This window comes from Eurosta solidaginis, chromosome 5, assembly GCF_040869045.1.
Source record: "Eurosta solidaginis isolate ZX-2024a chromosome 5, ASM4086904v1, whole genome shotgun sequence".
Classification (NCBI taxonomy): Eukaryota; Metazoa; Arthropoda; class Insecta; order Diptera; family Tephritidae; genus Eurosta; species Eurosta solidaginis.
In genome coordinates this window covers 158,159,789-158,173,486 of record NC_090323.1, presented here as the reverse complement: position 1 = coordinate 158,173,486, position 13,698 = coordinate 158,159,789, and the positions used below count along the sequence as shown (strand labels likewise).

Below are 13,698 nucleotides of genomic sequence, written 5' to 3'. Positions count from 1 at the left end.
AAGTTTTTTCTAACGTTATATTTTGCGTCAATAAACCAATCCAATTACCATGTTTCATCTCTTTTTTCATATTTGGTACAGAATTATGGCATTTTTTTCATTTTACGTAATTTTCGATATCGAAAAAGTGGGCGTGGTCATAGTCGGATTTCGGCTATTTTTTATACCAAGATAAAGTGAGTTCAGATAAGTACGTGAACAAAGTTTAGTAAAGATACATCGATTTTTACTCAAGTTATCGTGTTAACGGCCGAGCGGAAGGACAGACGGTCGACTGTGTATAAAAACTGGGCGTGGCTTCAACCGATTTTTCACAAGGATTGGTAAATTTTTGTTCGACTTATGTCATTAAAAGTATCCTAGACAAATTAAATGAAAAAGGGCGGAGCCACACCCATTTTGAAATTTTCTTTTATTTTTGCATTTTGTTGCACCATATCATTACTGGAGTTGAATGTTGACATAATTTACTTTAAATTTGACTTTAAAAAATTTGTTTTTTTAAAAGTGGGCGTGTTCTTGATCCGATTTTTCTAATTTTTATTTAGCACATATATAGTAATAGTAGTAACGTTCCTGCCAAATTTCATCATGATATCCTCAATGACTGGAAAATTACAGCTTGCAAAACTTTTAAATTACATTCTTTTAAAAGTGGGCGGTGCCACGCCCACTGTCCAAAATTTTACTAATTTTCTATTCTGCGTCATAAGTTCAACTCACCTACCAAGCTTCGTCGCTTTATTCGTCTTTGGTAATGAATTATCGCCCTTTTTCGGTTTTTCGAAATTTTCGATATCGAAAAAGTGGGCGTGGTTATAGTCCGATATTGTTCATTTTAAATAGCGACCCGAGATGAGTGCTCAGGAACCTACATACCAAATTTCATCAAGATACCTCAAAATTTAATCAAGTTATCGTGTTTACGGACGAACGGACGGACGGACATGGCTAAATAATTTCTTTTTTCGCCCAGATCATTTTGATATATAGAAGTATATATCTATCTCGATTAGTTTATGCCGTTACGGATTACCGTTATGCGAACAAAGTTAATATACTCTGTGAGCTCTGCTCAGCTGAGTATAAAAAGTAACAAATATTTGCCCTCCCCACTATTTATAAAATCATGACCGATGATTATGAGGACCGCCAATTTTTGTTGTTGTACTACTGACTTCGCCTGTCTGGTTTTACTGCATCATGGCGATGAGGTTAATATCGTATACAACACACATAAACATTAGACTGGGTCGATTTATTAACCGATTTCGCGCCAACCATTTTTCGATAGGATTTGGGCTCAGGAAAAACAAGTTCCACTACGCATACCCAAAAAAATAATTTTCGAGCCTGTGAAATTACATTTTTTTTTTTTACTTTTTTCGACTTTGATTTTTAAGATTTTTTCATGACCTACTAAAAAAATTTTCATATGTAAAATGTAAAATATGAAAAAAATAATTTTTTTTTTTTCAAAAAACTGCTATCGCCAACGTTTTTAGCGGACATTTTTGGGTTGGACAGGGTATACCTATGACAATTTTTTTAGTAGGTCATGAAAAAAACTTTAAAAATCAAAGTCGAAAAAAAGTAAAAAAAAATGTAATTTCGCAGACTTGAAAATTATTTTTTTGGGTATGCGTAGTGGAACTTGTTTTTCCTTAGCCCAAATCCTATCGAAAAATGGATGGCGCGAAATCGGTTAACTTTCGTCCATAAAAATCGACCCGTGTTAATAAACATATTCATAACCTAATATTTCATTGCTTGTATCTATTCAATAAAAATCTTATATAAGTACTAAATAATAGTTAATTCTTTATTTATTAATTTATTTATAGGCGAGCGCCGGTAAAATGGATGGAAATCCTGCCGTAGATTTGTTGGAAATTGAGCAAATTGTCAAAGAGAAGACGGTAATTTTATTATAACTTTTTACGTGATTTTCTTTTTAGTTCAAACTTAATACTATACTTATTTATTTATATTACAGGAACAACATGAGGAAAAATCAAAAATATTAAAACCAAATGCAAATAATTGTAGTAACAGCAATGCTGATGTTTGTGCCAGCAATGGATGCACCACAGTGGGCGGTGAGAAAGCGGATGCCTCAGATAATTATGATAACAGCAACTCTTATAATCATAAAGAGGTGGTACGTATACAAAGTTTTTTTTACAATATATTTTTAAGTGGTCGGTTATGATATGATTAATGATAGAACTATTAGAAAAAGTATCGGTACCGGTACTCGCTTAAAATACTCGTATCAAAGTATCGATGCTAATACTCATACTCAGTAAAAAGCTGTCTAGTATACTCGATTCCAGTGGGTACTTCGAAATGTTTACCAAAATAAACTTCTTTTAATGAGATCGTGGGTGTGTTCGAGCTGGAGTTGTTGCAGCAGTGTTACTTTTTATGAGAGAGCATCGCGTTCTTCTGAAAAGTTTGAGCAAATATGGTAACATCGCACGCTCGTTCAATTAAAGGTTGGCAATCGATTGATCATCACTAGGAAAACAAACGCAATATAGAAAATTTCACTGCGCTATTACAGCACATTATCAGCTTGAGTATCAGCGACATTCCATTCTAGGAAAATAAAAAAAAATTTAAGCGCTTCCTTTATATACATAAATGGAAAAAAATCAAAGGCATATTCTTGCTGAACTTTGATTTTAAAATTTTGACATAGATATTGTAAAAATGTTTATGAGAAATAAAAATATAAAAGTGGAGCGCATATTGGAAAGTTGGCAGGAAAGGGTCAACTTATCAAGATATAGGCAATTAATTGCGATCCACCTTTATATCTTATCTTCACGGCCGCCGGGGTGTTGTGGTAGCGTGCTCCGCCTACCACACCGGTGATCCTGGGTTCACGCCTCGGGCAAAGCAACATCAAAATTTTCGGAACAAGTTTTTTCAATTAGAAAAAATAAATTTCTAAGCGTGGTCGCCCCTAGGCAATGTTTGGCAAGCACTCCGAGTCTATTTCTGCCACGAAAAGCTCTCAGTGAAAACTAATCTGCCTTGCAGATGCAGTTCGTAGTCTGCATTAAACAAGAAGGCCCCGTCCCGCCAATTTGCAAAAACCGGTTTCAAACTTCTAATTATTTCGATCCGTGCGCCACCTAACGGATTTTTTTTTTGTTCGTTTGTCACGGTGTATTAACCTATCTGTGAAGTTTCACGTTTGTAGCTCAATGAGAAGTTACTTAAACTCGATCGCAAGATTCCCTCCGTTCCGTAAAATTTTTCTAAGTATCACAATCCGTGCACCACTTAGCGAAACTTTTTGTAATGCATTTTCTACTGTCTTCGGTCTCTGAATTAAGTTTAAAACTTCAAGTGACACTTAGTGGAAATGCATAGGCCTTGCAGCTGCCTTTCGGAGTCGGAATAAAATATGTATGAGAAACTCGGACTTAATCTTCTCGGAGGAGGTAACCAAGTTTTTGTTTATGGCACTAAACGTATTTCTTTAACTTTCGCACTTTGCACTACCATATCTCTACTAATAGTGTTGTGACATACAATACATATATTGCAAATTTTGTTAAGATTAAATCTTTAAGCAACTTTTTTTTTTAAGTAGGAGTGGTCCTTAGAAAAGATCCGTATATAATATCAAGCACCATATTTCTGCCAAATTACACAAATGATATGACCAGCTTTTGATTAACGACGGAAGAAAATGTCAGACAGCATTCTACAACCTTGAATGTATGGAATTTTTATGGAGTTTGCAGCTTTTCATAATATTGTTGGAGTTTGTGATTCCGAACGACAAAAGACATACTTTTTTTTACCATCATGTGCAGGAATCGTCTCCCAATTCCACCACTATAAAAAATTCGTTTTAAGATTTGCTGAATATAGCTTAGTTTGTGCTGAAGTTACGGTGTTAATAAACTGTAATTTGTTGGTCTTAACGAGCGGTATCGAGATCATGAGAAAATGTCCAAGACTTTTTTTACCTTCCCTTCATACATCTATATTGGGTCCTAGGGCATATGGAAATAGATGGGAATGACGAAGCGGATAAACTAGCTAAAAAGGGCGCATCCCCCGAAACTTCCTCTGTAGACTTCCAAGTCCGACCATATCGGGAACTATTTAATATTACCACATTGAACCTTCTACGCCATACCGCCCCCCTCCACCCCCTAGGTCCATAAGAATTCGCCATGGGTAGGTGAGGCCGACGATTGGGTTGGAGAAACTAAACCGCTTGAAACGTTTGCGCTACACAACTCTTTGAATCATTTAGGTATTTTAGTCGCCTTTTCTAGACTTTTCGCGAAAAGCTGCTGTTTTATATCTCCTTTATGTATCTGGTATTTACGTTCCTCTTCTAGTTTTTTGCGTGTGTATGTGTGAGTAACAACTTCTGCTCTTAGCCGCCGACTAAATACATATATGTATGTGAAATATTCTCTCTGCTGTTAGCTTAGCGGTTTATATGTATGCGTGGCTGCTTACTTTGCTGTTGTTGCGTATTTATTTACCAGCAGCATAGTGATTAATAGAACTGCTAATATTCGGCACAATATGCATTTCAAATGTTTTCCTCTCTAAGATATATGTATTGATTTATTTATTTCCAGCGCAATACAGAATTAAGTGATATTGAGAGCGCGTTGCGAAAGCGTCAATACGCAATTGATGAATTGATAACCACCGAAAAGTCTTATATTGAGGACTTAAAAAGTATTGTTAACGGGTATGACATTTATTTTTCTGGTTTCATATGGAAAGGTTTATTTAAATTTTTAAATTTTTTGTTGCTTTTTTTCAGCTACCTTGCTGAGGTACTCGATCCCAAAAGTGATATACCCATACCCGATGATCTGAAAGGTGGTAAAGAGCGCATGGTGTTTGGTAATATTGAAGCTATTTACGAATGGCATAAAAAGTGAGTATTCAAATGTGTTGCTTTGAGTCCGAGAAATGAAGCTGTTGAAATTTTTGAAGGATTTCTTTTAGAAACTTTAAACCACGAGATAGAGCTTGACTAACTAAAAAGTAATCATGGTCAAATAATAAATTAAACAAAAATTTTAAATTTTTTTTAGTTTCCAAGAAAAATGGGTGGGGACAATGGGCAGTTGAAGTATGAAACTGAACGAAGCAGTTGCGTTCAACTCGAAAGTGTTTTTGTGCACAATTCACATCTCTAGCGGCACTTAGAGTGACAAACTACCCACCACAATTGGTTTGTCAAGCGTGCATGAATGTGACCGTTAGGTTAGATGGTAGCTGGCCTGATAAGGATAGCTCACTTGGACAACACGAAGGTCCGTTGTGATACCACATACACCAAAAATAACGGTGACTTAGATCTAGAGAATCGTTGGGTAGCAACGATAAAGCTCCGAATGATACCGATCTCAACTTTGGATAAATCCTCAGGAGATCCAGGAGAGTCGCGACCGAAGTACTTTCGCCTAGTTCTGGCAAAAGCTGGGCAATCGAGCATAAAGAGATTTGGTGATTCCACGTCATCATACTCCATACAGCTGCAGCAGGATGGAGTTTCCAGTATATTGAGACGTACCGCATGTTTACCCACGGGACAGTGCCCTGTCAAAACCCCAATGACCATTGATAGGTGAGCCTTAGTGAACCCAATTATTTCGGCAGACCTCCTGCCATCCACTTTCGGCCAGAAAGATCTTGCTACCCTGCAAGACGTGGTGTCCGCCCAACGTTTTCTGAGCTGACTAGAGGCCCAGCTATGGAGGAGCAATCCATAGGTTGCCAGCGGAATCCCGAAATCCCTACAGCCATCTTCATCCTGTTCAGTTGTACCGATGCGGCCTAAGAGATCCGCTTGACAGTTACCCGAGATATCACTATGGCCCGGGGCCCAGATAATCTTAATTGTAAAATAATTCTATGCAATCGCAGGCGAGGTCAGGCACTCCCAGACCACCCTCGATCGCACTGTAGTTGAGCTCAAGGCCTTGATAGCCGCTTGGCTATCAGAGTAGATGTTAAATTCCCTAGCCGTAGTAGCATTGGATAGCATTTCATCCACCGCATCCTTAATCGCAGCAACTTCCGCTTGGAATACACTGCAGTGATCAGCCAACTTAAACTTGCGGCTTACATTTAGCTCTTGACAAAAGACCCCCACCAACCTTTCCATCCAACTACGACCCATCCGTGAACAAGTTAACCGATCCCATGCCCCAGATAATTCCTCTTCCCCACTCCTCTCTCGGTGGAATGACTGGGGTGAAGGTTGTATAGGGAGCAGTTATCGGCATACAATAGTCCGTTCTGCCCGGTATAAAGTCGAAACTGGTAAGAACGCTAGAGTGTTCGAAGTCAGAAAGCCCATAGCCCATATCAAGAAGCCTGACCAACGATCTTGTCGCAATATCTGCTGGATATATATTCAGCATGACGTTCAGTGATTGTGACCGTTATTTTTCCACAAATCAGCAGTTTTGTTTCACACAATGTGCTTCTCTGAACGACAACTGAATCATTGCTTTGCTTAGTAAAACGTGTAGCTTTTAGGCATTACTTACTGCTAAGTCCAAACATTATGTCAAAATTGGCCTCTACCATTTTTTCCCTCTAATGGACACTGTATACAAGCTAATAGATACATCCTTTTGGTCACGCCTCCATTGCTTTGGTTACAATTTATACAGTCTGAGTACATATATCGACGTTTGTTGAGTTAAAAAAATATATTTATAATTTTTTTTTTTTGAAATATTATAGCAACCTTTAATCAAATTTTCATTTCGCCAAGGCAAGACTACAGCTATTAGGAGTGATACGGCTATGAGATCTAGAAGCAGCAAGTGGCCTAGAAAGCTTCTAGCATTTTTCAAGAGAACGGAGTTTTTTTATAACATAATCCTGGTTTCTGATAGGGTTTTTTAGTTTCGTCGTCGGGTAACACCATGGACTCATTCAGCCCATTTAAGGTCCTCGCGGTCCGAACAGACCAACCTAATGTAACCTTTTCGAAACTTTGCTGAATTTTCTGGATTTTTCATTATCTTGAGGTTTTTTCTTTTCTGCTAAAAAAAAGCAAGTAAGGAAGGCTAAGTTCAGGTGTAACCGAACATTACATACTCAGCTGAGAGCGTTGGTTTCGTAGGGTTTCGTAGATGGTTTATAAGTGGTTTTTAATTCCAACTGTAGACCAAGGGTGACGTTTTTTGGAACGATTTTCCTTCAACCTTTGTCAAAATCACCATGTAGGAAAATGAGCCTAGGGTAACCCTGGAATGTGTTTGTATGGTATGGGTATCAAATTAAAGGTATTAATGATGGTTTTAAAAGGGAGTGGCCCTTAGTTGTATATGTGAAGACGTTTTCGATATATCGGCCAAAATGTGGACCAGGGTGACCCAGAACATCATCTGTCGGGTACCGCTAATTTATTTATATATGTAATACCACGAACAGTATTCCTACCAAGATTCCAAGGGCTTTTGATTTCTACCTGCAGAACCTTTTCATTTTCTTCTACTTACTATGGTAGGTGTCACACCCATTTTACCAAGTTACAATGTTTCATCCATTTTTCGTATTTGGCATAGAATTATGTAATTTTTTTCATTTCTCGAAATTTTCGATATCGAAAAACTGGGCGTGGTCAAAGTGGGATTTCGCCCATTTTTAATACCAAGATAAAGTGAGTGCAGAGATAAGTACGTGAACTAAGTTTAGTAAAGATATATTGATTTTTACACAAGTTATCGTGTTAACGGCCGAGCGGAAGGACAGACGGTCGACTGTGTATAAAAACTGGGCGTGGCTTCAACCGATTTCGCCCATTTTCAGAGAAAATAGTTATCGTCATAGAATCTATGCCCCTACCAAATTTCACAAGGATTGGTAAATTTTTGTTCGACTTCTGGCATTAAAAGTATTCTAGACAAATTTAATGAAAAAGGGCGGAGCCATGCCCATTTTGAAATTTTCTTGTATTTTTGTATTTTGTTGCACCATATCATTACTGGAGTTGAATGTTGAAATAATTTACTTGTATACTGTAAAGATATTCAATTTTTTGTTAAAATTTTACTTAAAATTTTTTTTTAAGTGGGCGTGTTCGTCATCCGATTTTGCTAATTTTTATTTAGAACATATGGAGTAATAGGAGTAACGTTCCTGCCAAATTTCATCACGATATCTTCAACGACTGCCAAATTACAGCTTGCAAAACTTTTAAATCACCTTCTTTTAAAAGTGGGCGGTGCCACGCCCATTGTCCAAAATTTTACTAAACTTCTATTCTGCGTCATAAGGTCAACCGACCTACCAAGTTTCATCGCTTTATCGCACTTTTTCGGTTTTTCGAAATTTTCGATATCGCTCATTTCAAATAGCGATCTGAGATGAGTGCCCAGGAACTTACATACCAAATGTCATTAAGATACCTCAAAATTTACTCAAGTTATCGTGTTTACGGAAGGACGGACGGACGGACATGGCTAAATGAATTTGTTTTTTCGCCCAGATCATTTTGATATATAGAAGTCTATAAAATATCACGTGTTAATTGCTCAACGAAATTTTATTGAATCCTTAATACAAAATGAAGGTAAGAATCTAAGATTAAAACGAAAGGAAAAAATTACTTGTCAACGTGACGATGGTTGCCAGCGAATATATTTGTTTGGCGTTGCCATATCACTCCCTTCTTAATAACTTCATTGAAAATCATTATTGGTCGGAAGTAATGAAAGCTGGTTTAAGCCGTTCTACAGAAACCTGGACATCTTTGTTCCCGATCCTTATAGTGAAAACTCGATCGGATGGTCTGGATATCACTTCATAGGGCCCAGTGTATGGTGCTTCCAATGGTGCACGCACTGAATCTGTTCGGAGAAATACGTGGGAACAACTGCTCATGTTTTTTGCTAAAAATGGCTTAATTTTACTATGGTGGGCTGCTGGGACTGGACGTAGTACTCTCATTTGCTCTCTAAGTATGTTGATAAAATTGTGCAGGCTACTCGTAGACTCATTATGGTCTAAAAATTCATTGGGTAAGCGAAGATTGGTCCCATAAACAAACTCAGCCGAAGAGGCTTGCAAATCATCTTTGAAACTCGTTCTGAGGCCCAAGAGTACGATTGGTAGCAGTGTAGTCCACCGATTGCTGTCATGACACATAAGGGCGGCTTTGAGTGATCGATGCCACCTTTCTATCATGCCGTTAGATTGCGGATGATATGCTGTTGTGTGTACGTGTTGTGCGCCAATGAGTTTAGATAGTGAGTTGAAAAGAGCAGACTCAAATTGGGTACCTAGGTCAGTTGTTATTGACTTTGGAAATCCAAAGCGCGATATCCAATGGTTCCAGAAAGCTTGCCCAACTACGTCAGCAGTGATGTTTCGAAGTGTAACAGCCTCCGGCCATCGAGAGAATCGATCAATCATTGTTAGACAGTATCGGTAACCTCTGTCAGGTGGCAGAACGACTATGTCCATATGGACGTGATCAAAACGATTGTTAGGCATCTGAATTTTGATAGGTATGAAATGATTGTGTCTGCTGATTTTAGCTCTCTGACATTGCATTCAACTTCTTGCCCAATGAGCGACGTCTTTGTTAATCGCTGGCCATACATATTTACCTCGCATTTGACGAAGGGTCGATCGTGAACTCGGATGTGATTGCCCATAAACCGAAGTAAAAATTTGAAACCGTAAGTTTTTAGATATATAGATTCTGTTTTGGTCTGTTGAAGTATCGCAATAAATTTTTGTTTGATCCTCGAAGTTCATGCGCCGCAATGTTAAAGAATTTGTGCCGGTTAACAGTTCTCTTAGCTCACTATCCATCTCTTGCGCGTTTTGAAGTTGCTTATTAGTAACTGCGGTTGGCATAGAAATTGTGTAAACCCTCGACAGTGCATCTGCTACTGAATTTTCGTCACCAGAAAGATGTACGATGCTCGTTGAAAACTGCGATATGTAGTTAAGTTGACGTAGCTGACGAGGTGATGCTTTGTCAAGCTTTTGCGTGAAAACGTACATGAGAGGCTTGTGGTCGGTTTTGATGATAAACTGCTGTGCTTCTCAAAAATGCCGAAAGTATTTTACCGACTCGTAAATCGCCAAAAGCTCCCGATCATAAGTGCTATAATTTTGCTCGGGTGGGTATAATTTTGGGGAGAAAAATCCGAGGGGACGCGATTCATTTTTTGTTCAACCGAGGCCCCAATGGCCACGTCTGAGGCGTGACATGTGAGTGCAAGAGGAGCGTTGCATACTGGATGCGCAAGGATTGCTGCATTGGAAATACTCTTTTTGCATGCTTCGAAGGCCTTACTGGATTTCGGTGTCCAGACAATTTTTCGTTTATCATTTTTTTTTTGAGTCATGCAGGTACTCATTAAGTGGAGCTTGGAGTTTGGCAGCATGGGGTATGCACCGTCGGTAATAATTTATTATACCTGGAAACCTTCGGAGGTCGGCAATAGTTTCAGGTTTATTATATTTTTCAATGACGGCTACCCGATCATTTGGTGGCCTACAGCCCTGCGAATTAACAGTGTATCGTAAAAATTCGACTTCAGGTTCGCTGAATTTACATTTATCAGCCATCTCTACACTTTTTAGAAGAACTTCCAAACTTCTTATGAAAGTGGCACAAATTTGTTGTATTTACATTATTTGACGGGCTGCGATTAGAATTGCTATTTAACTTTTTGAGCTCAACCTGAATGGCATTGACTTTGCTTAGTAGAGAGTTTATTGTAGCGTTGACATCGGCAATTTTAGATTTGTTTTGAGACGTCGACTTTATTGCAAAGACGGAGTCGTCTTCAGGCGGGACCTCGATAGCTGATATAGAACTGGGAGAGATTTTAAGGGTTTCCAGCATTCTGTCAGCTGATGTGGCTAGTTGGTCAAGACTTCCTTCTGATAAAACTAGCATTAGCCTAATGGATGCTGGCATCTGCCGAAGAAATAGCACACGAAGAAGGCCGGTACTGTCCTCTGGTGACAAACGGCGCATTTGTGCCAGCATATTTATGAAGTTTTGTTTCTGGAGAATCCGTGAACTTTTTTATTATGTGCTGCTTTAAAGTGTCGTACCTGTTGTTTTCCGGCGGGTGTAGTATGAGGTCTTCCGCGTGGAGTAAGACATCATCTTCTAATTTGATTGAGGTTATGTCAAATTGTCGTTGTCAACTGTGATGTTGTTCAGTCGAAACGCACGTTCCAGTTGAGCAAACCAAATAAGTGGGTTTCCTCGATTGAAAGTTGGAATGGACACTTGGCGCAAGTTCGCACTGGTGCTTGGTTGTTGACTGATGCGTCATTTAACTGTTTTTTGATTGCATCTAACTCCGTCATGGTGGAATCTGTAGTTTTTGATCGAAAATTGTATTCCGTTTTTTTTTTCATTTACTGTCTCGGGGTCACCAATATAAAATATCGCGTGTTAATTGCTCAACGAAATTTTATTGAATCCTTAATACAAAATGAAGGTAAGAATCTAAGATTAAAACGAAAGGAAAAAATTACTTGTCAACGTGACGATGGTTGCCAGCGAATATATTTGTTTGGCGTTGCCACAAGTCTATATCTATCTCGATTAGTTTATGCCGTTACGGGGCACCGTTATGCGAACAAAATTAATATACTCTGTGAGCTGTGCTAAGCTGAGTATAAAAAACAAAAATAACTGCCCCACAGAATATTTTCTATTATTAAATTTAATTTCTAAAATATATATATTTGCAGATTCTTTTTGGAAGCATTGGTGCGTTGCCGCAACTCTCCTGCCGATCTGGGCCCAATCATAAAACGTTATTTACCCAAATTTGATATGTATAATAAATATTACCAAAATAAGCCAGTATCAGATCACATTGTGACAACACATCTTTTATATTTTGACCAAATACGACAAAAACTAGGTAGTCGTTTGGATGTATGTAACTCATCGCCTTATCGCAATATCAATGTCAATGTCTTATTTCAATATATATTTTTGCTTATTTTATCGCACAAATTATTTAGCTGAACGATTTGCTCATAAAACCAGTGCAAAGATTACCCAAATATGAATTATTATTTAGAGAAATTGCCAAACATGCCAGAGCCGCTGGACGTGATGCTGAAGTTGTTGGCATTGAAGAAGCTATGCGCGTTATGGGGGTAAATATTGTTGTTTGGCTTTTTGTTTTGTTCTTTTTTTCTATTTGTTTTAACACAATATTAATTTAACTGTTTTTCTAACTAATTTTTAAGATGATTTGTAAGGCTGCTAATGAGGCGATGGAATTGCGTCGCTTACAAAAATTCGAAGGCAAAATTACTGCGCAAGGCAAATTGCTGCTGCATGACAAACTTACCTGTGTGGAGGATGAGAAAGGCGCTGAACGCAATGCCTATATGATGCAAAAACCGCGTGAATTGTATGTTTTTCTATTCGAACAAAGTATTATTTTTGCGGATATTGATGGCAAAAAACTACAATATAGTAGTCCAACATATACGTATCGTTGGCATTTACAGGTAAGTTAAAAAAATGTTTGTTTGATGTGCAAACAATTTGGCTTCGGAGTACGTAGATCTTGTTTGTTGTTGATTAGAAAGAAGTTGAACACATGTGAGTGGATTCGTTTCTCTGAGACGTCCAACTTTTCTATCTTCAAAAATTCTCGAAAATGGTAAATTTGAAACTTAGGGAGTGTTAAGCATGTGAATTTGGGGCGTACAAATTGTTTAGTACTAACAGTTCTAAACATGAAATACAATTACTAATTATTTAGTGTAAAGCAGCGGTCGTAATTTCCTTGCACATTCGTGCGCTTTCAATTGACATAGATTGCTCAATAATCAAAGACTGAACCACTAAAACTAAGGTAGTATTAGCTGTGTTTTTTACACGCGTATACGTTTACGTTGGTTAAATAACTAGCTACAGCACAGGGTGTACCGAAAAGCGGAGACATAACCCTCTGGTGGCCATTGTGTAAGTTAATGATTGTGACAATTGTGTTTTACAATATATTTATTTGATAGCGATACGACTCGCCTTCCTCCGATCAACTTTACAAATTGATTCTTAAAACTAATTGCCTCTAGCTCTAAGCCTATCGAACCGTTTCAAATGTAGGTGTGTCATCGTTGCCGCGAAGAGGTGATTAAAAAGAACTTGGCTTGGTTACCGTAAGCGTGCATTCCTGGGCGAAGTTGAAATATTCTAGGCAGCCAGCAACAAATAAGGTTTTGAAGTGCTAAGCCACATTGTTGGTAATTATAATTTTCTTGCTTTGCTTTTATGGTATTGTTGCTTTGCATTCCTGGAAGTAAAGTCCCGATATTTCACTCAGACAGCAACAAGTAAAGTTTGAAAGCGCTAACTCGCTGTTGTTGTTGTCAAGCACATTTGCTTATATTGATAACATTGATATTGATAATGATAATGTTTGTACCTATGTTCACATGCGGATACAAATATACCGCGCTTTGGTGACTTAACCCAGCATACATGTCGGGAGGAGCAGCATATTTAAATGCGATTCTAGCTACTATGTTAACTACCCCCTTTCTTAAGCACTAAACGTCCTCCGTTCGTTCAGGTGTACTGTTTTACACCGTGCGTGAAGTTAGCACAACGATACAAATGTAGGGCTTAGATTCTTTGATAACAATATTTTTGTCGTTGGCCTGGATGAGCAAATTTAA

The 13,698-nt window shown here is 38.1% G+C and overlaps 1 protein-coding gene across 3 annotated transcripts in view; it reads left to right on the top strand.

Moving 5' to 3' along the window:
* trio (trio Rho guanine nucleotide exchange factor) overlaps positions 1–13,698 on the top strand; it is a 274,438-nt gene that overhangs the window by 221,730 nt on the left and 39,010 nt on the right. For all 3 annotated transcript variants that reach the window (XM_067792358.1, XM_067792357.1, XM_067792356.1), the window contains 7 exons: positions 1,845–1,919; positions 1,997–2,161; positions 4,620–4,735; positions 4,811–4,927; positions 11,746–11,935; positions 12,025–12,162; positions 12,256–12,522. In XM_067792358.1, the coding sequence (XP_067648459.1) occupies positions 1,845–1,919; positions 1,997–2,161; positions 4,620–4,735; positions 4,811–4,927; positions 11,746–11,935; positions 12,025–12,162; positions 12,256–12,522 (1,068 nt within the window). The remainder of the gene's footprint in view (positions 1–1,844; positions 1,920–1,996; positions 2,162–4,619; positions 4,736–4,810; positions 4,928–11,745; positions 11,936–12,024; positions 12,163–12,255; positions 12,523–13,698) is intronic.